Source organism: Microtus pennsylvanicus, chromosome 20, assembly GCF_037038515.1.
Source record: "Microtus pennsylvanicus isolate mMicPen1 chromosome 20, mMicPen1.hap1, whole genome shotgun sequence".
Taxonomy (NCBI): domain Eukaryota; kingdom Metazoa; phylum Chordata; class Mammalia; order Rodentia; family Cricetidae; genus Microtus; species Microtus pennsylvanicus.
This window is the reverse complement of record NC_134598.1, coordinates 12,899,812-12,923,813: the sequence shown is the minus strand read 5'-3', so window position 1 is coordinate 12,923,813 and position 24,002 is coordinate 12,899,812. Positions and strand designations below refer to the sequence as shown.

At 40.5% G+C, this 24,002-nt stretch overlaps 2 protein-coding genes across 3 annotated transcripts in view; one reads left to right on the top strand and one right to left on the bottom strand.

Moving 5' to 3' along the window:
• Ptprr (protein tyrosine phosphatase receptor type R) overlaps positions 1 to 24,002 on the top strand; it is a 227,848-nt gene that overhangs the window by 79,148 nt on the left and 124,698 nt on the right. The window lies entirely within an intron of this gene.
• LOC142838939 (transcription initiation factor TFIID subunit 7-like) lies at positions 4,173 to 5,258 on the bottom strand. Of its 2 annotated transcripts, XM_075954673.1 has the most exons (2): positions 4,606 to 5,258; positions 4,173 to 4,413 (listed from the first exon to the last, which is right to left on the bottom strand). In XM_075954673.1, exons 1-2 carry the CDS (start codon positions 5,256 to 5,258, stop codon positions 4,173 to 4,175), a joined length of 894 nt encoding a protein of 297 aa, XP_075810788.1. The 2 variants fall into 2 exon arrangements, with proteins under 2 accessions (XP_075810788.1, XP_075810787.1); XM_075954672.1 differs by having other exon boundaries at positions 4,173 to 5,258.

The window sequence follows — 24,002 nt, the reverse complement described above, 5'->3', positions numbered from 1 at the left end:
CCTATCATTTATCTATTACAACCTTTCTCCAAAAGGCTCAAGAATCATCACACAGGAGGTTCAGAAAGAACGTAAGAACCAGACATTGTGGGGAATCAATGTGAAACCATGAAAGAACCACTGGTCTTCATGAACTCAGATGTAGCTGCCTGCATAAGACTTGTACAAGATCAGGCCAGTCCAAATTTCAGCTTAGAAATGGGGGGGTTTACAAGCCCCTAACACTAGCTGAGGAGCCATTGACAGTTGATGCATTCCAGAGGAGGAAATGACAGTTCTTTAAGGGCGTGGTCCCTGGCAGGTCAACTATGCTCCTGTGGAAGGCTCCACACCCAGGGGCATGTGGACAGTACACATTGGATACAGTGAGATATAAAACACAGACATTCATGGAGTTGGGAGCCAGTGCATATGGAAGATGTGGGAGGTGCATATGATCAAAATAGGGATAAAGTTCTCAAAGAATTTAAAAAATATTTTTGAAAGGAGATTCCTTCTCAGTATTCTGTTTCCTTGGCTTAATGAGTGCTGCTGTGTCCCACAGTAACAAAATGGACTGATTTCTAATGGTGACCATAAGCAGGTCATCAATATGGTTTAAATTTTTAGCATTAACCAGTGTTGTTGAAACATATTAAAAATTCCTCTATAAAGTCATAAATGCAGCCAGCTTGACTCTCTTTTTTTCTTTTTTCTTTCTTTCTTTCTTTCTTTTTTTTTTTTTTTTTTTTTTTTGGTTTTTTGAGACAGGGTTTCTCTGTAGCTTTGGTGCCTGTCCCGGAACTAGCTCTTGTAGACCAGGCTGGCCTCGAACTCACAGAGATCCGCCTGTCTCTGCAGCTTGACTCTCTTAAATGATTTAATTGGTATGGAGTACATTTTTAATATTAGTAACCCCAGACACAGTATCTATTTTAAATTGTTTGTTAAATAATTAAAAAGTAACCAGGGTTTATAGTTCATACTTGTAATCCCAGCACTTGGGAGGCTGAGATTTCTATGGAGTTCAACAATGTCAGTCTGAGCTGCATACCAAATCTAAGCCCTCCTGGATTATGGCAAAAAGAACACACACACACACACATACACACACACACCAAAACCAAAAAAATCAAAAAAATTCATAAAAAACAAAAACAATCACTTTAACAAAATAGAAGTTTGTTTATATTCCACAAACTTAGATTTCCCTAACCCTAATTAGGGGATTTCTCTTCATAGATACACTTTATGTTTAATTAAAGAAATATCTTTAACTAGTCCCACAATGCAGTCAGTGTACATGTTTTTATTTGACTATTAGCATCACTATGCTAACATGAATGACAGAAAGTAAACCAGTAAGAGCTAATGAGTGCTCTGGAAAATCTACATTTTTGTTATTCCAGGTTTCCACAGTTTTCCATCCCATCTCTTATCTGTGCCTCTCCTCCAAGTGCCTTTTAGGAATCCTCTCCTAGAGTTCATACACAGAACCAAATAAATATGTTCTCCCCACAAAATAGGGGCAATATTTTCATCTTACAAGATGCTCAGATTCTGTAACAGTAATCTCAGGCAAGGTAAAACAAATATAAGATTGAAATGACACTTTTTGAACAATTGACATTTCCCAACCACCCCTCAAATCTTAGTTCACTGGCATGGCTAAGCTAATGTGACTCAACCTGGTATCCTCAACACATTTTTAAAAATAAGTAAGAGGAGATGGAAGAGCTCAGTTGTTTAAAATGTGCACTGTTTTTGAAGAGGAGCCTAGTTCTCTTCCCTACATCCATCAGGCAGCTCACAGTCACCTTAGCTCCAGCTCCCAGTGAATCTGATGCCTTTGGCTTCTCAGGCACTTGTACTCCTGTGCTTATAGCCGCACATAGACATGTAATTAAAATTAAAAATATAAAAAAATCTGTATATACATAAGTTGACTAGTAAGATCAGACATTACCTGCAAACTTCTTGAAATTAGAATTCGTATTTCTTCATTGTATGTGTCCAATACAAACATACCTCACTAAGTTTCTATTTGTAGAATCAAATCAAGTATAAGCTTAAATAAATATCTTTTCTCATTAAAAAGTAGAGAAAAAGACGACCTAAAACTCATGCGTCAGGCATAATCCCAGCACTAAGAAGGCTGAACTTGTGAGTTTGAGGTCAGACTAGAGAGTGATACTGTCTTTTTAATTTTTTTTAAAAGTTGTCTTTTGACCTACCATAGTTTATAATAACACTGACTATTCACCTTTTCTGAAAAGAAACTTATGTGTGCTGGATGGATGTGGTGCCGGCTCTCACATGTGTGAGATGTCTGCCCATGAGCAGAATGGAAGCCAGAGAAGAATGCCTAGGGACCTGCTCCATCTCTCTCAATCTTATCCTCAAGGCAAGAGCTCAAGCAGGTTTTCAGCCAAGCCCCCGAGTGCTGGAGTAACCGATCCAGCTCCTGGATTTGAATTTGTGCCTTCATGCTTGTTCAGGAAGGGCTTTTATATGCACTGTGCCATCTCTCCAGCCCCCAGTAATTATTTTAATATGAATTCCTATTTTATTCACCATCTGTTACTTCTGAGGTGATTTCATACAGAATCTTGATAAGATATTTCATAAGATGAAATGAAAGCTGTGAACCAACTATTACTTAAAACCACTTTAAAATAGTAATTCCTTGCCAGATAATGGCAGCATATGCCTTTCCCAGAACCTGCTCCCAGAAGGCAGAGGCAGGCAGATCTCAGTGAGTTCAAAGCCAGATTGGTCTAAAAGAGCTAGTTCCAGGACAGTCCATGTTGTTACACAGAGAAACCCTGTCTCGAAAACCAAATAAACAAACAAATAAAAAAATATAAATTTCTAAATCTTAAATCTTAACCCCCATTTTCCACAACACCTTTCCAGATTATCAATTTTATTTTTTTCTATATTTTTTTTCAAATATCTTCCAAATTTCTTAAAAGTATGAAAGTAGTTTGCCTTTTATTAGTATTCTGCAATGTCCCTTTTTCTCCCTCCCTCCTCACACCTTTTTCTCCTTCTCCTACTTCTCTCTCACCTGTTTCTTGATAAACTGGTTTGTGTTTGTGTGTGCGTGTTTATGTGTGTGTGTTTCCCATATATATCAATGTCCCAACACAAATTTACATTCTAGTAGAGAGAAAAGTGAATATATCATTAAGTCCAGAGAACTATAAATAGTTCCTAGTAACTAGAGTGACATAGTAACACTTGTGTGTAATAAATACTGCTGACAAATGAAATGTACCCATCCCCTTTCTCAGAGGATATAGTACTGTATGAAGCACTGATGTTTCCTGAAATTAGCATTTTGAACTAGCATTTTCTTTGGTGTCATTGTGTTTTCTCAACCTTCTGAGCATTACTATGTAGAAAAACAATACAATAGTCTACTGATTCTTTTATTTCCACTAGAAAGAATTTATTTTTGCTTAAAGAATACATACTAAGTTCTAAAACAACACTGGCAAGCAGCCCAGAATTGGTAAGGAAGTCTTCATAGAAATTACAGGTATCTGGCTTTTCCTAATCTTTTCTAGTAAGGTTAGAATAGAGAAACTTAGAATAAGGCTAACACCTATGTTGAAACTGCACACTAATCAGTTGCACGCACACACACACACACACACAAATTCCCTGAGCAAAAAAGTAGTCTTTACTTCAACAGAATCTAGTATTCTTTGTTTTAAGACAGATATATATAAACCAGTGTAACTTGGAAGCTGCTATGTAGCTCAGGTTGGCCTTGAATTTATGAATCAACTTCTCAAGTGCTGAGATTACAGGTGTGGGCTACCACACCTAGAAATTTCTTTCTATGTTGTAGCAAACATTTGAACAGTTTAAACATATGCAAACTAGCTGTAGGGCCTACTAAGCTAGACTGTCTCCCTTTGTTAAGCACAGCTAAATGATCTGAGAGAATCGTAAGAGAATATATTGAGTTCTCAAATTAACGGAGAAGCAAAGCCCCATAATCCATTGGGACCCTTTAAGTTATCAAATTTTTATACTGCCCTTTTCTATAAGTGTGTTCTCGAACCACTACAATTAGCAAAATGTTCAAAGAAAAAAAAACCTGTTAATTCAAGATAAGGTAACTGGAGGAAAATAAACAGTTTCACCAAGTCTTCAGCCTAAATGATAGAGTCAAGGTCTTCTTACTTTTTCAAAAAATATTTCAGTTGTTCCTGCAGGAAAATGATCTGCTCAAGCTTCTGCTTCTCCTGCAACTTGAGCTGTTCTAGCACAGACTGGAAATGACTCTTGAGGGTCAGGTTTTCCAATTTTCTGAGGAGATATTTCTGTCTTTGTGCTTTGCCCTGAATCTTTTGGAGCTTCTTCTCCTTGTGATGAATCAGCTTCTGAATTCCCAAAATTATTGAAGTATGGCCTTCCTTAGTTTTGCACGAGCTAAACTCAATAAACTTGGCTTGTAGCTCCCTTTCCAGATCCTCTTCAGAATCATCTTCCTCCTCCTCTTCCTCCTCCTCCTCTTCCTCCTCCTCCTCATCTTCTTCCTCCTCATCCTTCTCTTCTTGATCGTCATCATGATGGCTAGAATCACGGAATGTGTTCTGAGGTACAGCACATTCTGATGAGCCAGGACCACTTATTGCAGTGGGGTCAGGAAGCCCTGGGACACACGTTTGACTTTGGACTGCCTTGATATCATCATCAACGATTTCCCATCGGCTGCTGATGGCTTCAGCATCTGAACGGAGCAGTCTCTTTACTTCCTTTTCCACGTCTTTACAATCAATGGCGCCACTACCACCTTCTTCACTCTGCTTCCTATCAGGGAGCTTCCTCGCTGGCTTCCGAAACCGTCTCTTTCTGACATTCTTAAGTGGTGGGGTAATGCCATGCTTCCAAATACATTTTTTCTCCGTTTCCCCTTCGGTTCCCATTGCTGGAGCACCAGCAGAAGAAGGGCAGGGATCGCCGTCGGCACTGCACACAAGCATCTGGGAAATATCCGCTGTGTGATAAAAGGTCTTCCGATCGTGAGTTTTCAGGCTCCCGATAACACAAGGCAAATCGACAACCCTGGCCGAGAGCGACACGTTATCCACCTGAACAACAGCATGCCGGGTGTCAGGAGATAAGTCCATCTTTAGTTTCTCTCTCGTGGAGGCACTGCCAGAACGGATGATTTCGCGGAGAGCGGAAGCATGTTCCGGGGGCAGGCGCAGGATGAACTGGCTCTCGAGCTCGTGAGGACGGTCGTCCTGGGGTTCACTCATCTCGGCTCTCGGGCCTGGGCGAGGCTGGGAGGCCTCGGAGGGACCAGAGAGGCTTCGGCTCGGGTCTGTTTCAGCAGCAGCGAGGACGAGGCCTCCTCAGGGCGTCTGTCCCCAGCAGGGAGGCTCCCCCACACCCCAGCTCACAGGCCGCTGGCCTCCAATGGCTGCCTCGCGCCTCTGCAGGCCTGAGGCCCTCCTGGTGCCAACCGTCTCAAGGTCCTCCCTGGGCCTCCGGACACCCCGCGGACCTCTCTGGGCCTCCCCGGTCCTACCCGGTCCTCCTAGGTCCTCTGCGATGGCCGCGGTCGCCCCAGGCCTCCACAGGCCTCTGGCTGCTGCCCACCCGACCCAGAGCCTCGAGGCAGCGAGCGCGTTTCTTCACCTGAACCGAACTGAACCGAACTGACTTTCAAAATGGCTCCTCGGGCATGCGCAATAGGCACTTCCGGTCAGGAGCCGAGCAACCCCTCCTGGAGGAGAGCAGGGAGCGGTTGAAGGATTTCTGTCTTCTGGGTGCTCAGGGTGTTTGCGAGTGTGGCGGTCTCGGTATTTGTTTTTCACTGTCTACCATTAAAGCTCCATGAACCCTTAGCTTGTCATCTGGCCAGGACGGCGCATGTTCTGCTGGAATCTTCGCCATAGCAACAGAACCCCCCCCCCAGCCCATCTTTTATTTCTAATCATTTGTTTGTTTGTTTGTTTGTTTGTTTGTTTATAGAGACAGGGTTTCTCTGTGTAGCCCTGGCTGCCCTGGAACTACCTCAAATAGACCAGGCTGGCCTCAAATTCACAGAGATCCCCCTGCCTCTGCCTCCCGAGTGCTGGGATTAAAGGTGTGCACTGCCATCGCCTGGCATATTTCTAGTCTTTCAGAGAAGGGCAGGAGGCTCTGGGCTCAACACTACACATGTCCAAGTCTTAACAGCTACTGATTATTCCAAAAGCCAGAAACATGGGATGGGCATCGAGACCTTTCTTAAACAAATACTTCACTGAGGTATGAGTTATAAATTCCAACCTGAAAATTGTATTTAAAATTGGGAGCCATTTGCTAGTAACTGTCGATACAGCACAATGACTCTTTACCCCTAAACAACCTAGTGTTGGATCACAAAAACGAGAATACAGAATTCCCTTTTCATCGTCAAAAAAACAACCACTAAGCTCTGGAAAATCACACTGGTGCAATACGATTATCCAACCTATATCTTTATATAGTTTTTTTCTAGACAGGCCTTTAGAACAAAAAAGAAAATGAGAGGGCTAGCATGAATCTATAATCCAACAAAGTTTATTGTCACCGCTGTTGTTTTCCTTGGAAAATGAGGACAATCTACAAATACGTGACTTTTCACTTTTCATATACCTCGAGCCTTTAAATAAAATTTAAGGATAAGTACATATGATAAATGCTGACAAGATGCACTAATACATTATTATGTGCTGCCACTGAATGGAATTTTGAATAGCCCCAGATTCTCCCTCTGCTAGCTTTGAAGGAAAAAGCAGTACAGCAGTCTGAATATTCATTTTTTCCCCACTTACCCACATAGCAGGGCAAATAATTTTGAAGGCCTACTATAGCCCTGTTCTTGGTGAAATAAGGCTTGAATAGACTATCATCATTAATGGCCCCTTATCTATGAATACTATAAAGCACAAGAAATTATCTATAACCCTTAATTTTAAAAAAAATCTGGATCAATTTTATTATTGAGTTTGGAAAACTCAAACCACAGCTGAGGAGATGGAGAAGAGAGGATCTCATGTAGCCCAGGCTAACCTCAAAAAAAATCAAGTAGTAGCTGAGGATAACCTCCCAAGTGCTGAGATTACAAGATTATATTACTACGCATGATTTCATCAGTTGCTAAGCATTATTGGAAATAGAAATAATTACTCTTATAATTTTAAAGTTTTTGTCATACAGTCAGATTTTTATAAGTAATACACACACACACACACACACACACATATCTGTGTGTGTTACATGGAGTGAAGCAACACAAATACAGAAGGACCTCCTACACCATGTGAGACTATATATAAATATATAGTATATATATGGTATACACATATACTGTGTAACTATTATCTATATCTCTCTATATACATATATATGTGTATGTGTATATGTATGTGTATATGTATATGTCAAGGCCCAGTCCCATCCAGCATCAGAATTTGGCAACTTTGGTCACTTGGTTAAGTCTTTAGAGTCAAGGACATAAGAAAGGGGTTGTAGAATCTCCCTCCATGACTAAGAAAAGTTGCTGAGGTCAAGTGTTTCAGGGGTGTCCCTGCATGGAGGTCTAGAGAGGCCACTGTGTGAAGCTGTGAAGGTGAAGCCTGGATCGTACCGGAGGCCCCAAGATTTTGGAGATGCCGGAGTTGCTTGGAGAGCCGTAGACAAGGTGTGAAACTAGCCTAAGAGAAAGAAGTGTGTTGCAGTCAACAAAGCTGAGAGGAGCTGGAGTGCTGAAGACTGCTTTAGCATCAAACATGAAGATGCAGAATTTGCTGTGCTCTTTCTCAGCCTGGCTTTGGTAGTTCCTCATTACGGTCCCTCTCTTCCCTTTCTGGAAAGTAATGCGTATTCTATACCACTGTGTGCTGGAAGTTTGTGATCTGTGCTCTGATTCTGCTCCCGTGCCTGCTTTTTTGCCACCATGCTTCTTGCCATGAAGATGACAGACTAAACTCCTGAAACTGTAAGCAAGCCTCCAATCAAATGCTTTCTTCCATAGCAGTTGCCTTGGTCAGGCTGTCGAGTCACAGCAACAGAACAGTGACTAACAAATAATATGTCAGCATCTTAAGCAGATATAAAATTTACCCAAAAAGAAAATTCTAAAGAACAAAACAAGAATAGACATAAGTGACTTTTCTACTGATCTCTTTCTTCACCTCAATGGATCCTATCATATTCTCATTGGACTGTTCTGTCCTCAGGCCAGTACTTGCCTTCAAGACTGAACTATTTCATGCTTTATTATCTATTCTAGCCTACTGTTTTTTTGGTGCTGTTTACTACTCTCATAATAGACTTATTTAAAGTTTGTTTTTCTCCAGGAATGCTCCTTCATCTTCTTATTTGCATGCACACCTCAGTAACGGTCATTTTCTTGGCTTGCATTATTCGCTTCATATTTGTTTGTAAATATTTGACTGCCACTGCACAGCAGTGAGCTTTATCATTTGTGATGAAATTCCAGGTAAGACGCTTCAGGAAACATTTGTGCTACGGCTAAAGAGTGGTGAGTTACAGAAGTGACTAAGTGGGAAACTATTTTTACCACAGGCAATACCACCCACCCAGTCCTCCTGGAGAGAAGGATTTCACAAGCTAAAAAAAAAAAAGAGAGATAATTCAGGAAAGAGCATCCTTCTAAATGAGTCGCAACTTCATGTTCAATGCAATGTGATAAAGAAACAGGGAAGAAGGAGCTAAAAATCTCTGTGTGCATCTGTCAAGCGGTTATAAAGTTGCTTCAGTGATAACACAGAGAAGACAACCACATCATTCACTGCTTGAAGGCAGAGCTTGTGAACTTTTCCTGATACTTTGAACAAATGTTGCTAGATTAATTTTATGGGTGAGTTTTTTCTTTTTTGAGTGTGTATGTGTGTGTGAGTGTGTGTGTGTGTGCATGTTGCATGCATGCTCCAGTGTGTGCATGCAGATGCTAGAGAAGGAAATCAGGTATCTTCCTCTATCACTCGCTGCCTTATTTCTCCTATTTCCTTACTTTTGTTTATTTAATATGACTGTGTGTGCACCTGCCTGAGTATACCATACATGCATATAGAAGTCAGAGGACACCTTACAGAATTTGGTTTCCTCTTTCCACTATGTGGGTCTCAGGGATCATGTCCCGATATCAGCAGGCTTGATGGTAAGCACATTTACCAGATAAACCATCTCACCCACCTACCCCCTTTTTTAAAAAATTAAAAATTTTTGTGATTATATTTGCATTATTTCCATTTCCCTGTTCCCTTTCCTTCGTCCAGACCCTCCCATGTACCACCGTGCTTGTTTTGTTTCAAATTCATGGTCCATCTCTTTTTTAAATTATTTTGTGTGGTGTGTGTGTGTGCATGTATTCCTAAATTTATAAATACGATCTGTTCATTTAATATTGCTTGTATGTATAATTTTTCAGTGCTGACCATTTAGTATTGGATGGCCAACTAATGTACTCCTTCTGGAGAAGAAGGCTGTCCCACACTCAGCATACCTTAATTGCCTGTAGTTTGTTGGTGGTGGTGGTGGTGGTGGTGGTGGTGGTGGTGGTCAGGCTTGAAGCTTTGTGAAATATTGTCCTTCCACAGTGACATGTCAATGGGTGTCATCCTTATTTGGGTCATGCTTAGTTGGTGAGACTCTATGGGTATAGTTTATGACCTTTCTAGGAGACAACCTCACACAATAACCCTAAGGGTGCAGAAGGGGCACACATAACCTGATGGTAACCAACAGCTCATTAATAAGACTTAAGGCCTGCTCAACAAGAGGGAAAGAAAGCATGCTTGATACCAGAAACTTATCCAAGTACCCAGAGCTGGTGAAGCCATAGAACTGAAGGTTTAACTAAGCCAGCACAATGCCTAACTACATTCAAAGTATTTATCCTTATTCCCACAGATGAATGTAATTCTCACCCTTCATCAAGGATATTTTTCTTTTTTCTTTTTTTTTAATTTATTTATTTATTAAGGATTTCTGCCTCCTCCCCGCCACCGCTTCCCATTTCCCTCCCCCTCCCCCGATCAAGTCACCCTCCCTCATCTGCTCGAAGAGCAATCAGGGTTCCCTGACCTGTGGGAAGCCCAAGGACCGTCCACCTCTATCCGGGTCTCCTAAGGTGAGCATCCAAACTGCCTAGGCTCCCCCAAAGCCAGTACGTGCAGTAGGATCAAAAACCCACTGCGATTGTTCTTGAGTTCCTATTCTTCCTCATTGTCCTCTATGTTCAGCTAGTCCAAATTTATCCCATGCTTTTTCAGACCCAGGCCAGCTGGCCTTGGTGAGTTCCCGATAGAACATCCATGCTCTAATATTGACTAGCTGGATTTTGTGCAGAAAATTACACCCACAGGGAGTCCTAAAGAGCCAAGTTCCTATTGTCCCAGATTCCATGTAAATAATTTCAATCAGAACTCAAGCTGAACATTTAACACACTTAAGCTACGAGAAACTCTGGATTCTCTTTAGCGTCTTGATTTTCATGAGGCCAACCTTGAGCAGTCTCATGTATGTAATTTTCATGGTAATGGAGAAGAGGATTCTAAATCTTGTGTCCTGGCATTTTTTGGCCCATTATGTACTTTAAATTCTACAAACTAGTTTTCTTCATGTTTCTTCTATAGATTGGTGGCATTGGATTTCTTAAATATGTAGTTCTAAGGTTTTCAATATGTTTCCGCATATTCTTTTTTGAAACAGCACCTTGTGTATCCCAGACTGGCCTTGAATCCAACACGTAGCAGAGGCCAACCCTGGAACTTGTGATTTTCCTGACTCTGCCCCCAGTGCTAGAATTTCAGACGTGCACCAAGCCTGTTTTTTATAGTTATGGGATGGAATTTAGGGATTTGTGCATACTAAGCAAGTATTTTCCAGCCATAAATTTGGCAGATTTTGACCCATTATTTCCTAGAGAATTTTTGTACTTTCTATATCCCAAGTTATTGGGCTATCTGAAGTGATCCTCAGGTAGCTAAGGCCCCGTTCATCCTTTCTTAAGTCTTTCTCCGCTGTGTGTTTCATTTTGGATTATTTCTGTCACTTATTAAATCCCACTCCTCCACTTTTCTGCAGCTTTAAATCGATCATTAACTGCATCAACTATTTTTTATCCAAGGAATTGTTCTCTTTACCTGAAGGAACAATTCTTGAGTCATTTCAAATATCTTCCATCTCTCTTTACAATGTTCTTATTTTCAGTTCCTTTATCCTGGACATTGCTAATATAAGCATGATGATTGTTTCAGCACCCTTATCTATTAATTTAGTCATCTGTATCATTTCTGGGTCTTTTTTAAAACTGACTCTTTCCACTTTTATAATAGATAAACGTCCTCTGATTTTTTTGCAGACCTTACAGATTTTATTAGGTTTTAAACATGGGGAATTTTTACTATGTTTGGTTTTGGTTAATTTTTGTTCTCCACATAACTGGGTTATTTGAAACCAATTTAGTTCTTTCGGTCTCTCATTATGCTTTGTTGGTGTAACCAGAGCAATATTCAACTATAAGCGAGGACTGTCAAACTAGAACCAAGGGATAAGACCAGCTCTCTGGCTTCTGGATGCTTTGAGGCTTCCATTCAAACCCTGTGAGTCAGACATAAATCTGGGCCATCTCTGTTTAACTCCAAGAATCTTCCATTCTGCCAGTGGCCTTTTGTTAGCATACAGTATAGATGTCATGTGACCCAGTCCAGTCACCTTAGTGAGGAAGTCTGTTTTGTCATTATACCTATAAACATATTCAACTTTCTTTCTTGGCTCGTAAGTTCTAAGATATTTGCTTGAAGATCCATTATAGAAAAAAAAAATCACAGACTTCTCTCTAGAGGTGCTTTTGCCCTGCTACTGAAAAACATGCTGTTCTGACCGACACACTCAGTGTCCTGAGTACAGAGGGTTCTGACACCGATTAGTAGGATTAATTCCTATTCCCAGAGTTATCAGAGCTCTGAAAATTGTTCTATGTTTCCCTTAGAAGTTCTGAAAAACGTCTTTCCCTTTAGAAGTTCTGACCTGCTTCAGGGACATCCCTCTCATTGTTATACTACTCTGAACCTCTCTCTCTTTCTCTCTTTGCCTCTCTCACAAGTGTGTGTCTGTCTGTCTGCCCCTCTCTCTCTTTCTCTCATGTATGTTTCTATCTATCTCTGTGACTCTCTGTCTCATGTATGTGTATCTATCTCTCTATGTGTCTCTTTGTCTTTCTCTGTGACTGTCTCCATCTCTCTCTGTCTCTCATGTATGCGTGTGTATATCTCTGTGTCTCATGTATGTGTGTCTATCTCTGTATGTGTCTCTCTGTGTCGTTCTGTCTCTGTCTTTCTCTGTGACTCTGTCTTCATCTCTCTGTGTATCTGTCTGTGTGTGTGTCTGTGTTTCCTCCCTTCCACTCTTACTTCTGGTTAACTCCACATCTCCTTGTTCTTCCTACCTTGAGAATTCTCACCTCATAACTTCCCTGGCTTCTGAATGTATGAGGTGCCAGAGATTTTGGGAGTCTTTCTTCTCTCTGGCCAGAGCAGAGGAAGGTACTAGAGGAACCCACCCCATTTTGTTCTTCTTTTCAAGAGTGGGCTGTCTTGTGAGGCCTGCTGTGCAATGTGTGAAAACCATTGTTTGGATATTTTGTCAGGTTTGCTGTTTCTTTAAAGCAGGAAAATCATTTGGTTTCTGTTGTTCTGTGGTGGCCGAAAGTAGAAATCTTAACCTCACATTAGAGAAAACACAATAACAATGAAATTTTTTTAATTTGATGAATTATTCAAAAAGAGGTAAGAAATGTATTTTCATAGATGTGTTTATTTCCGAGTATATATGTGTCTCTGCATGAGTTTGTGTGCACCATGTGAGTGAAGGTGCCCTCAGACGCCAGAGCATCTGGAGTCTCTGGAACTGGAGTTACAGATAGTTATATTCCTCCTGCTGTTGGTACTGAGATTTGAACCCTGGTTTTATGCAAGAGCAATAAGCACCCTTAACCACTGAATCATCTTTCTAATTCCCCCACAAAGTATTTTGATAGAGAAATTTTAAACAAATTTCCATCTATTTTGTCACAAAGGTAAAACATCTATTTTGAAACAAACAGAGATGTCCTCTCTCCCAGGGTTCCACTAGGGCCCCATTGAAATCAACTGCTCTCCCAGAGGTGCATCAGGGCCCCAATGAAATCATCTTTCTGTTTCACATAAAGGGTCCAGCTTTGAATCTTGATTTTTTATATTTAATCCGGAGTACCTGTAGAAGTTAGGGACTTAGACAGAAGTCAGGGCAGGGACTTAATTGCATATAGACAATATGGCATGGGGAATGAGGGAGCTTAATAGGTTATAGATAGCAGGGTCCAGGTAAAATGAAAGCATGGCTCAAAGGGTTAAACAATTAGTGGGCTAGGAAGATGATGGAGTGAGAAAAGGAGGACTAAACTCACAAACAGAAAATGAAAAGTCCATATGGAAACCTACTATTCTATAACAATAAAAGAAAATACGTCAGAGTTTGAAGGGAGATTCCCTGCATGGCTGGATAATACTGTCCCTAGTAGCAATGAGATACTAAACAAAAGAATTCCAGTATTGTGTATGGGATACCTTCATAGAAGTTGTTCATCAGGGAGGTCCCAGAGCCCACGCCCTCTCCCCTCCAAATAAGGCAGACACTTGCCTTTCGACTTGGTTGCTATCAGAGCCAGAGGATAAGACACTGTTGCTAAAGATACCGCTCACTTTGTTTGCTCTATAATGAGAAATCCACATGGAAGGAAGCTGGAAGCCTCCTCTTTGCTGAGTCGCTTCAGCCTGTCAGTAGTTGCAGATGCTATGGAGGCTACTGGAGAGGAAGAGAGGTCAATGGACTTACCCAACTGTGCACTTTGTGACCCTCAATACCAACCTTCCAGGGAAGATGTACCCGCATGTGCAACAGTGGCATGACGGTTTCGGGAGCTAACTAACTGTTCTCAGATTAGATCTGAAGTCCACTCGGCATGAGGTAACAGATCCGGGTACTGAAAACCCAGTCAAAAAGTCATGCCTAGGGTTTTAGGCAAGAAGAAAATGTTGATGCTTAGCTAAGTAAACACATTGTCAGACTGCTCTCTACATACCTGTGTTTGGATAGCTACAGAATTACTACTCTCAGCTCTAATCAGATAAGACCCACTTTGCAATGAACAGCAGTGAACGCAGGGACCGGTAGCAGCCTGAGATACTAAGAATAAGCGACCACTGAGGGTTTAGCCATAAGTAAGACATTTATATCACCCCTCTAAGGATCAGAGAACATTTCAGAAGAGGAGGGGAAAGAATATAAAGTCTGGAAGACAGGGAAAATATATGAAATGCCCTCTAGACACAGTGTAATAGTTGCAGTCATGAAATTGCTGCAGCTTCAGTTACACGCACTGTGCTTCCTCAAGGTAGACCTCGTCAACACTTAGTTGTGGATAATGGGAATGATTCAGGGTGCTCCATCCTTACTGCTGAACTACTGATTACTGATAGTCTCTGGGAGACAGACAGTGGCAGTCTTCATTTTGTATCCACTACTGACCTTACCCAGCTTAAGTGAATAGTTCCAATCTTGTGGTCACACAGATGGCTCTTGTCAAAGACAGTGGGTCACAAGCAAACAAAAACCAGAATTTTAGAAACATTTTAGTAGAAAAGAAGGGGTGAACAAGGGAAGGAAGTTGATAGGAGGTGCGAAGAGAAGGATCAGAAGACCATATATACATGTATGTCATTGTGATGGTGAATTTATGGGCTTTGAGGAAAATAAAGAAAATAAAGATTTAGTTGATATTGCATCCATTCTAAAAGCTAACACATAATAAGTGGCAAATGAGACACTGGAGGCTGCCATGGTTTCCAACCTTGAGTTTGATACATCCAATTATAGCACATTGTAGGTCCTAAAATTCTTTCTAAAACTTACAATTAATTTTAAATCCATATACTGATTTAGGGAAGAGAAAAGAATAGCTAATTTAAGAGACTGGAAAGATGAATTAGCTGTTAAGTGCCCACCAGAATAACCATAAGATCTTAAGGATAACCAACACCCACGAAAAAGCCAGGCACTGTAGTGTATATCTTTAATTTTAGCACGGGGGCACAGGGAAGACAGAAACAGGAAGATCTAGCCAGGCTAGCCAAACTGATGATCCTTAGATTTGATAAAGGACACTGTCTTAAAAACTAAGGTGGATATCCAAGGTCATCCTCTGCCATTCACACACATGGGCATCTACATAGACAAATGTACACACCCCCATGAACATAGGCAACCAACACACACACACGCAGGCACATATGCACACATACACACACATACACCTGCAGGCACACACGCAGGCACACACACACACACACACAAAGGCACACACACACACACACAGGTACATACGCACACATACACACACATACACCTGCAGGCACACATGCAGGCACACACATGTAGACACACACACATGCAGGCACACACACACACAGGCACACTCACTCACAAACTATCAGCTCAATTACCACGCAATTAAGCTCAGGGTTGATTTCGCAGTTGCAGAAAGTAGAAGGTACAATCTTCTCATTGTTGACTCTATCCCATGAAGATTTTAATAAGTCTGTGGCTTGTAAAACTGAAAATGTACCTGTGATAATAATGCAAAAATAATAAACTAATTTTATTCCGTGCTCAGAACACTTTTCTGAAGAGCATGTTTTTCTTAAGCGCAAAATGGTATCCTCTTGACAGGTCCCCATATCGATCTCCTTCTCAAGCTACCAGCTGAGTCCAGTGTGTTTGCTTCTTGTCATTAATAGTTAATTGTTATTGCAGTCTCTCAGATGGGAGATGTGGGGCAGGGACATTATATCCATCCTTTGTAAAAGTGCTGCAATATTATTAGAGGTGATCACATGGCAGAAAATAAACGTATTCCTTGGGGGAATAAAAGGAGTAGGCATATAGACTTTTCCTTTTCCCCTTCTCTAAAGCACTCTCGTAAGTGGTCCGTGTGGGATAGTATATTAGTACTAATGCCTCACGAAAGCTCCGTGTGCTGGAGCATTGCACACTTGGGTGTCCCAGAAGTGGGTCTTTTGGGGTGTCACACGGGTGCCCATTACCATTCCACACATTATTTGCATTATGTCTTTTCTCAACTCTGCTACTGGTGTCTCTTGTGCCATCAAACAGGGTTTAGAACATTCTTTAACATTACTATGTACTGACTTCTAATCGAACGCCTCTGAGATTTTGTGGCTTCTCTACGTGGGGAGAAGAACAGACGAAAACTGACCGATAAGGGTTAGCTGGCGGAGAGAAAATCAAAACTGTAACTGTCTTAGAACTCACTAGAAAGATATAGGTCGCATTGACAACACCCATTGAACAGTACAACTGCTAAGGGGTTTCTGACCGGAATGTAGAATGCTGAACACTCAGGCAGCATCTTAAATGAATACAATCTCATAAGTATCAGTCAATGTTAATAAAACCATTGACATTTGGGGTTACTTAGAGTCATGAGGTCTCTACATGGCATCAGAAAATGTTTTAGCTGTAAGGCTACTTCTGTGTTCACATCTGTGACCTTGAACGTGTCACCAAAGAGAGAACATAGGAGGAGAATAATTCAAGTGACCAAGTACATGGAAAAGCTTAGAAAAATCTAATATTGTTATTAGTATAAATTTCCACTCTGACCTAAATTTGCTTTGAGTGTCTGAAAAATATGATGAAAGCGGCTTAGAAAGAGAATTGCCCAAGACACCTGCTGTGTTATATACCTGGAAGGCAAACTGTACTTGAGGGGGGTATTCATTAAAAACATTTATTTAATTGCTATAGCGATGACTTTTGAGAACTCCAGAAAGCTCAACAGACAAAACTATATTATAAATGCATACTTTGACTTATTTGTTTAACTGACTATGAATATTACCCATCTTAGTTTTTATTTTCAAACCTGTCTGGGGGAGTTTCAGAGCTGGGAACATATTTATTGAACTTCTCACATAAAACAGCACAAAGTAGAATTGAAAAGTGTCATATTTGGTAGACATCTGTCAGTTGATGATAATGTCCCATGAAATTATTACTTCAGAACTGCATCTTTCCTTGTCAGTTGGTTGAAAAACTACAGCGAGGCCATCAGATATGATTACCTAATGCTGCTGCTGCTGCTGAAGAGGCTCTTTTGTCTGGCATTTTTATGGATGGGAGGTTTTAGTATGGTGGATCCATCCACATCACGTTGTCTTCCTTATCACTGAGAAACCACAATAACACCTGGGTGTGCACCGACTTTGCTAGATGCCTTCCTCATCCTTTGTTAACATGTGTTAACCTTTGGTATTATTATCAGTCAAATCAAATCCTGACAAATACTGAAAAGATATGCAGTTGTGGGGTTGCCACAAGGCACTCAGTTAGGTTTGATTTTTCTTAGCCGTGATATCTTAGAAATAGCTGGTTGAGATCCTTTGTCTTCTGTGATAGACAGACACATGATTATGCTATTTTCCAAAGAGACAAGAAACATTCATGGCACTAAGATTCCCATTATCCTTTAGACGGTAGGCACACTTCCCATCACGGTGTTCTCATTCCTCTTTCAAAGCTATCTGTGTTCTTGGTACATTTATCAGAAAAATATTTTATCAGTGGGTGTTTCTAGGCAACCTAAGTTTTTGGTATAAATTTCCTATTTATTATACATAAAAACAACTTTGCTCATTCATTCAATGTTTGGGAAAATGGCATTTTAGAATTGACTCTAAAGTATTTGATTAAAAGTTAAATGGTTATTCTGTAAAAAGTGAATGTAAGCTAATCTTTTAGCATTCATTTTGGCATATGCATAGAAATGGGAAAAGATTTCTCTGAAAGTAAGAAGGTTTAATGTTTTAATTTTTAAAGATGTATTGTGTTTGTGTAAATGTTTTGCCTGCATGTGCATGGACACTGTGTGCATCAGATTCCCTGAATCTGGAGTTACAGATGGTTGTGAGCCACCATGTGGGTGCTGAAAATCCCAAAAGACTTCTCTGCAAGAACAGCAAATGCTTGTAACCTCTGAACCTTCTCTCTAGTCCCCGATGCTTCCATTCTGAAAGACTAAATGGTATCGTTAGTACACTTAATGTTAGACATTTATCAGGCATGCCTACCAGAGTAGACATGTAATCAATGCCTGCTGTAGCCCAAATTCTAAGAACTGAATGTAGTCTGAGCCATCTCCTCCACCTACCACAATTGCTAGCTAATTTTCAAGGGGACTTTTATTGGGGTGCAGCTACTAAAAATAACTTCAGGGTGGGCCTTCATTGTAGACAAGCTTTGCCTATATAAATTTATAGGGGAAAATCAAATTTACGAAGATACATAGTGTGACATAGTGACATCACTGGAAAAGTACAGCTGTATTTATCTGACTGTCCATGGTTGTTTGTCTTTTATCTGCGCACTGTCTTACAGGAACAGATCACAAATGTGCCCCCCCCCATCCCAAAGTTCATCTGCATAAGGTGAAAATTAACCCAGTCGCATTCAGGGTTCAGTGTTGGCCAAGATTAGGGAAACATCAACAATGAAAATATTAAAAAAAATCATTTAGAAGATTTTATTGAATGTCTTCAGAGAAAATGGAATGTTAAGTTGTTCACTTAGCTGTTGTGTTCACCTTTTCCCTATCACTGTTAGCTTAATTTGTTGTAATAATAGATGAAATTACGTCCCATCCATTTGGCGTTTACTGTTGATTTATATTGAGCTACCTGAGACTTTCCATAAAGGAATCAAAAATATATTGAATGAAAATTTATTATCTAGCTTTAAACATGTGTAAGTTTATTGCATGAGGGAAGGGAAATAAATGTTGGTTGAAGAATACAGTTCTTCAACAGAAGAAATAGTTTGAGAGATCTATTGAACAACACGGTGACTATACTTAAGAATAATGTCTAAAATTGGCAGGGAGATCATATCCATTAGAAAAATACTCCACAAGAAGGGACAGAAAATTAAAGACAACGGCCATGCAATAAAGTTTAATTTTCACAGGTAAGAACACTGTGGTTCAGTTGTCCTGGCCACACCCAGTGCTCAACCAAGTCCCATTCTCTAGCACTGCCATCTCTGCCACAGACCTTCTGCTTTTGTGTGCTCCTGTTAGGGTTACAAAGTAACGCCCACAGCTCTAACTATGTATCGGTGTTGGGGATGGGGCAGAATGCCCGTCCCTTTTATAAGAGAACATTAACTGTCCCTGCAAGTTTCAAAAGTGTTTCATGTATCACACACATCTATGCAGGCAGGTCACAAAAGCAAAGGTTTTGTTTTCAATAAAACTTTCAATTCCATTAAGTTTGATTTTTTTAAAAATAAGATATTAAAATAAACTGATTAAGAGAACTTTTGCCTTTTCTTGAAAGACAGATGCATAAGTAAATTGTTATACTGGGGAAAATATGTCCACATACACAGATTCAGTAGGGCAGGGATAAATATGCTATAGAAACAGAAAAAAAAGAAACTTCTGATTTGTGGTAAGAATTTCAATAAAGTAGCACTTAAGTTGGACCTTTCAGAATAAATGAGATTTGGTAAAGGAGTTGTAAGCTACCATTCAGCCAGATGAGCAAAGAGGGTGTAAATGACACCTAATACTTAGAGAATAGACAGCTGAAGTTTTGGTGTGCATTGACAGAAAAATTACATGCTGAGAATTTACAAAGACATTTCTGGGTTCATTTATGAAGTGTTTTTATTGCTGTGCCAAATAATTTAGCTTTTACTGTTTCCCAGAACTTAAAAAAATAAAATTTATTACCTACTAATAAGTGTTGGGAGCAGTGAGACCCCAGATCCTGAATTTCTTGTAATCCCCTGATCTGAGTGCCTACAGCTGCTCTGAGCACGAGACCTTCAGGAGTTCCTGATGGCAGGAGAGTGGTTTCTGGTGGGTTTGGCTAGGGCGTGGTTATCTCTATATAATTTGCCCCTGAACACAATAAAGGGGCATTCTTGGGGAATTCAAGGATGACCCATGTCGCTGTCTCTCTGTCTGTGTGTGTCTGTGTATTTTAACCCCCAGCCCCCTTGCCTGAAGCTCGGTAACTGGGTAATAGCGCACCGAGCGCAGACACGGGGGTGCCGTGCACAGCAAAGAAGATGTGATGATTTAGACCCAACCTTCACTGCCTGGTCCCTCTTTCCTACCACTGCATCCCATATCCTCGGCAGAATCCTTGACCAAATAGAATTTCTTGCCACTGCCCCCAAACAGCGTCCTCATTCTACACTCACAGGGTGCCTCTTGCTATAAATTCTACTGAAAGATTCCCCTTCTCTGTCTAAACTGAAGGGCTACCCCTATTCAAGGCCCATCTGAGAGACTATGGAAACCTGATGTGGAATGCCCCGCTGTATCCTGCGAATATGTCTTATTGCCATTCATTAAAAAATAAGCTGCTTTGGCCTATGGCAGGGCAGAATATAGCTAGGTGGAAAATCCAAGCAGAGAGAGGGAAGAAGAAGGTGGAGTCAAGAAGACACCAGCAGTCACCAGAGAGGTAAAATACCTGGCATTACCGGTAAGCCACGGGGTACGTGGCGATACACAGATTATTAGAAATTGGTTCATTTATATGTAGAGCTAGCCAGTAAGAAGCCTGAGCCATCAGCCAAACCATTATAATTAATATTAGCCTCTGAATGGTTATTTTATAAGCAGTTGTGGGGACCAGTGGGTTGAGAGAGAAACCAGTCCGTGGGACCAGGCAGGACAGACAAAGTCTCCAGCTATAGAAACCCGTCTGATAACTTGGCCACAACCTATCTTTCTGCATTGTACTGCTAACAGAGTTTATTGGACTTGCTATAGTTCCCTGTTGGAATGGATGAGGTAGGACAGATCCAAACTCCAACTCTGGATTCATATGTCAGCAATAATGACTCAGCCCCAGCTCAAGGATGGTTTCATTTCAAATGATCCCAGATAAGCAGATGGTCTGAACTCCACTAAGATGCAAATGACTGAGTGTAGCTCCCCAGCTTCTTCCGGGGTCCCTCTAAAATAACTCTGTAGTTGGTTATTTACCTCAAACCTATAGGAATAGGGCGCCTACTAAGAAGGCCACAACTATAGCTTCAATGACTGTTCCACCTCTTGACCATGAAAGGGACCACATTAGCACTTCAGAATCTCTCCATTACCAAATAATGATATTTACTTTGGCAAAATTGTATATCCCTTATACACCAACTTAATCATAATATTAAAACTATTTGTGTATATTTTTAAAATGGTAGCCTGGTGGTTAAGTGTGTAGTACCTAAAATCAAACTGTCACAGTTCAAATTTCAGCTTACAAGGTATATAATCTCAAACAATGCACCTCAATTTCCTCATCTTTGCAATAAAAAAAGCATAATAGTAGTGGTACTGAACCGTGAGGATTAAAATGAGACAGTCCATGTAAATGCTTTAAGCCAGTGTCTCAGATTAACTGACCTGACTCGTCAAATTTGGACAGTTATCTTAGGGAAGAAAGCCCTTACTCATATTTGTAATTTCCGGCATTTCTTATTTACTGTTCGGAAACGAATGCATGTCTAAATTAATTGATTTTAGTAGTTCATGGCTTCAGAAAGGAAAGCAACCACTGGCAAAGGATGGCGTAGAGTCAGGAAGTCATTGACCCCATTGAGATGCAGCCAGAGTCCAGGAGTAGCTCAATGGCAGGCCCTGTTTTGACTCTCAGGACCAAAGAGGGGAAGATAGAGGAAAGAAGACATCAGGGTAGAAAGCACCATGAACTGCTGGCATGAATGCAAAAGAGACAAAAGGTCTTCCAAATCACAGGCTTTGACTCGGTGATTGTGATTTGATGGTTTCTGAACAAAGAAATGTTTCAGAAAAAGAGATGAACAAAGAATGTTGCAGAAGCAAGGTGTCTGTCAATAAGGGTTAATTAAATAAATTTTGAAATAGTGACACAATAATATAAACCCATAGTTCAAAATTTAGAAAATGTCAGTATCTATTAAGTGAAAGCAAAAAGATGACATTATTGAGCATAAGGCCGTTTCTATAAAATATATATATACTCTTATTTACATATGATAGAATGAGCCCCGGGAGAGATACATAAAATATTAATTACCAACTTGAAATGAAATTGAGTGTGAATTTTATTTTCTCATTGTACCATGCTTTTCAAATATTGACAGTGGACAATCTGAAAAAAATAGGGTTTTTGTGACATTGACCATGAAACTTGAGTTTTTACAAATGCCACTGCTACAATTTGTGGTTTGCAGTCTGTTCTTGCTTTCGCTCGGGCTTCCAGCAGACTGTCTTTGGATGTGAAGACATTGGGCGGTGTGGTGGATACCCAGTTCATTTCTATCATTAGCTTGTGTCTGACCTTGAACTAACTTCCTTAAATTTCACTGAACCATGAGTCCTTATACAGTGTTGCTCTGGAGGGGTTGACGAGTTTACTTCTGAATTAGCTAGGACTGAGGGCCTTCAGGTGCTGAAACTACACAGCCAACTAAGCAGCTTTATGTAAAGAAAATACAGAGTTTAACTAGGCTTGTGTTACACACACACACATACACACACACACACACACCAGGACCAGGAAAACATGGCATCACAAAATTCAAAACACAAAATGTGAGAAAGCACACAGTCAGAGTCACACAAGAGATTGGTTCTTTGTTAAATCTCTCTCCCCTTCCTTTCCTCCATTCCTCTTTCTCCCTTCCCCTTTATCTCTTCCTCTATTCTCACTCTTTGTTGTTGTTGCTGCTGTTAATACTCACACTGTTGTATATGGAACTCGGGGCCTTGCACATGTTATCCCGGAGCTGTCCACCTAGCCATGGACTGATTCTCCCCAAATGCCAGATACTTGTACTATCTTGAAAGCGTGTGCTTCCTGAATATTTCGCCCAAATCTCTGCACGTATACAACCACATTCATGCTTGCATGTGAGAACGCGCACATGCGTGCACACAAACACATACACACTTTAGTAACTGTCAGGAAGGTAGATTGCATGTGGTTCCTCGGAATGAAAACCAATTCTGTATCCTCATCAAATATGCAGAAATGACCTAACTGTACTCAGAAGGAAGGAACCGCACTGACTTCTAATGGATGATAAAGTACAGGGTAGAATTTCTTTCCTGAGTTTTACTTATCTTATTTCTGCATGACCTCATTCTGTTTCAGTGAACATTGTTACTGTCTTCATGTCGTCCTGTAATAGAGCCAAAGGTACTGTATAAAAACCTACCCATCCATCTATCCAGTGATGAATCTTCCACTCTTCTTACTCTAAGACTCAAGGCTCCATGCTCCAAATGTTTTAGGTTAATTGCTCTTTGTTTATTTAATTAGTATCTAACAGATAATTTAAAAAAATACGGCAAGTATGGGACGATGTCTCAGTGGGTCCAGATGCTGGTCATCAGGCCTGATGACTTGAATTCAGTCTTCAGAACCACGGGCAAAAGGAGAAAGCCAACTTCTACAAATGTCTGCTGACCTCCTCAGACACATGCATGCCCCCACCTAAATAAATAATAAGTGTAAAAAGTTTTCATGTAATTTTAAAAATAGAACTGTGTCAGAATTGCATGAGAAATTCAGTGCCTTGTTATTATCAGTAATATTCAGAACCACTTTAACTGCCTTATATTATATAGCTAATTTTCCTATTTTGGAAAAAATGGACTTTCACACCGCTCTTCTCAATATACTCGTCACTGTGTAGTAGAGTTAATCAAATAGTAATTTTGAGAATCATGAAAGGATACCTGTCAAAGCCCCTGAATACAACTGTTCTATCTTAAAATTTTATGTTTCCACAGACAGCTGCCTTTAGTCCGTGCTGCTGTGCCTCATGTAATTAGATAATTCTTTCAGAGCTATCATTTATTTCACTTGAGTGTGGACTCTATGTAACCTAAT

What these genes read in the sequence shown, in the direction of transcription:
- LOC142838939 (XM_075954672.1), bottom strand. Translation starts at nt 5,258, where the DNA reads ATGAGTGAACCCCAGGACGACCGTCCTCACGAGCTCGAGAGCCAGTTC.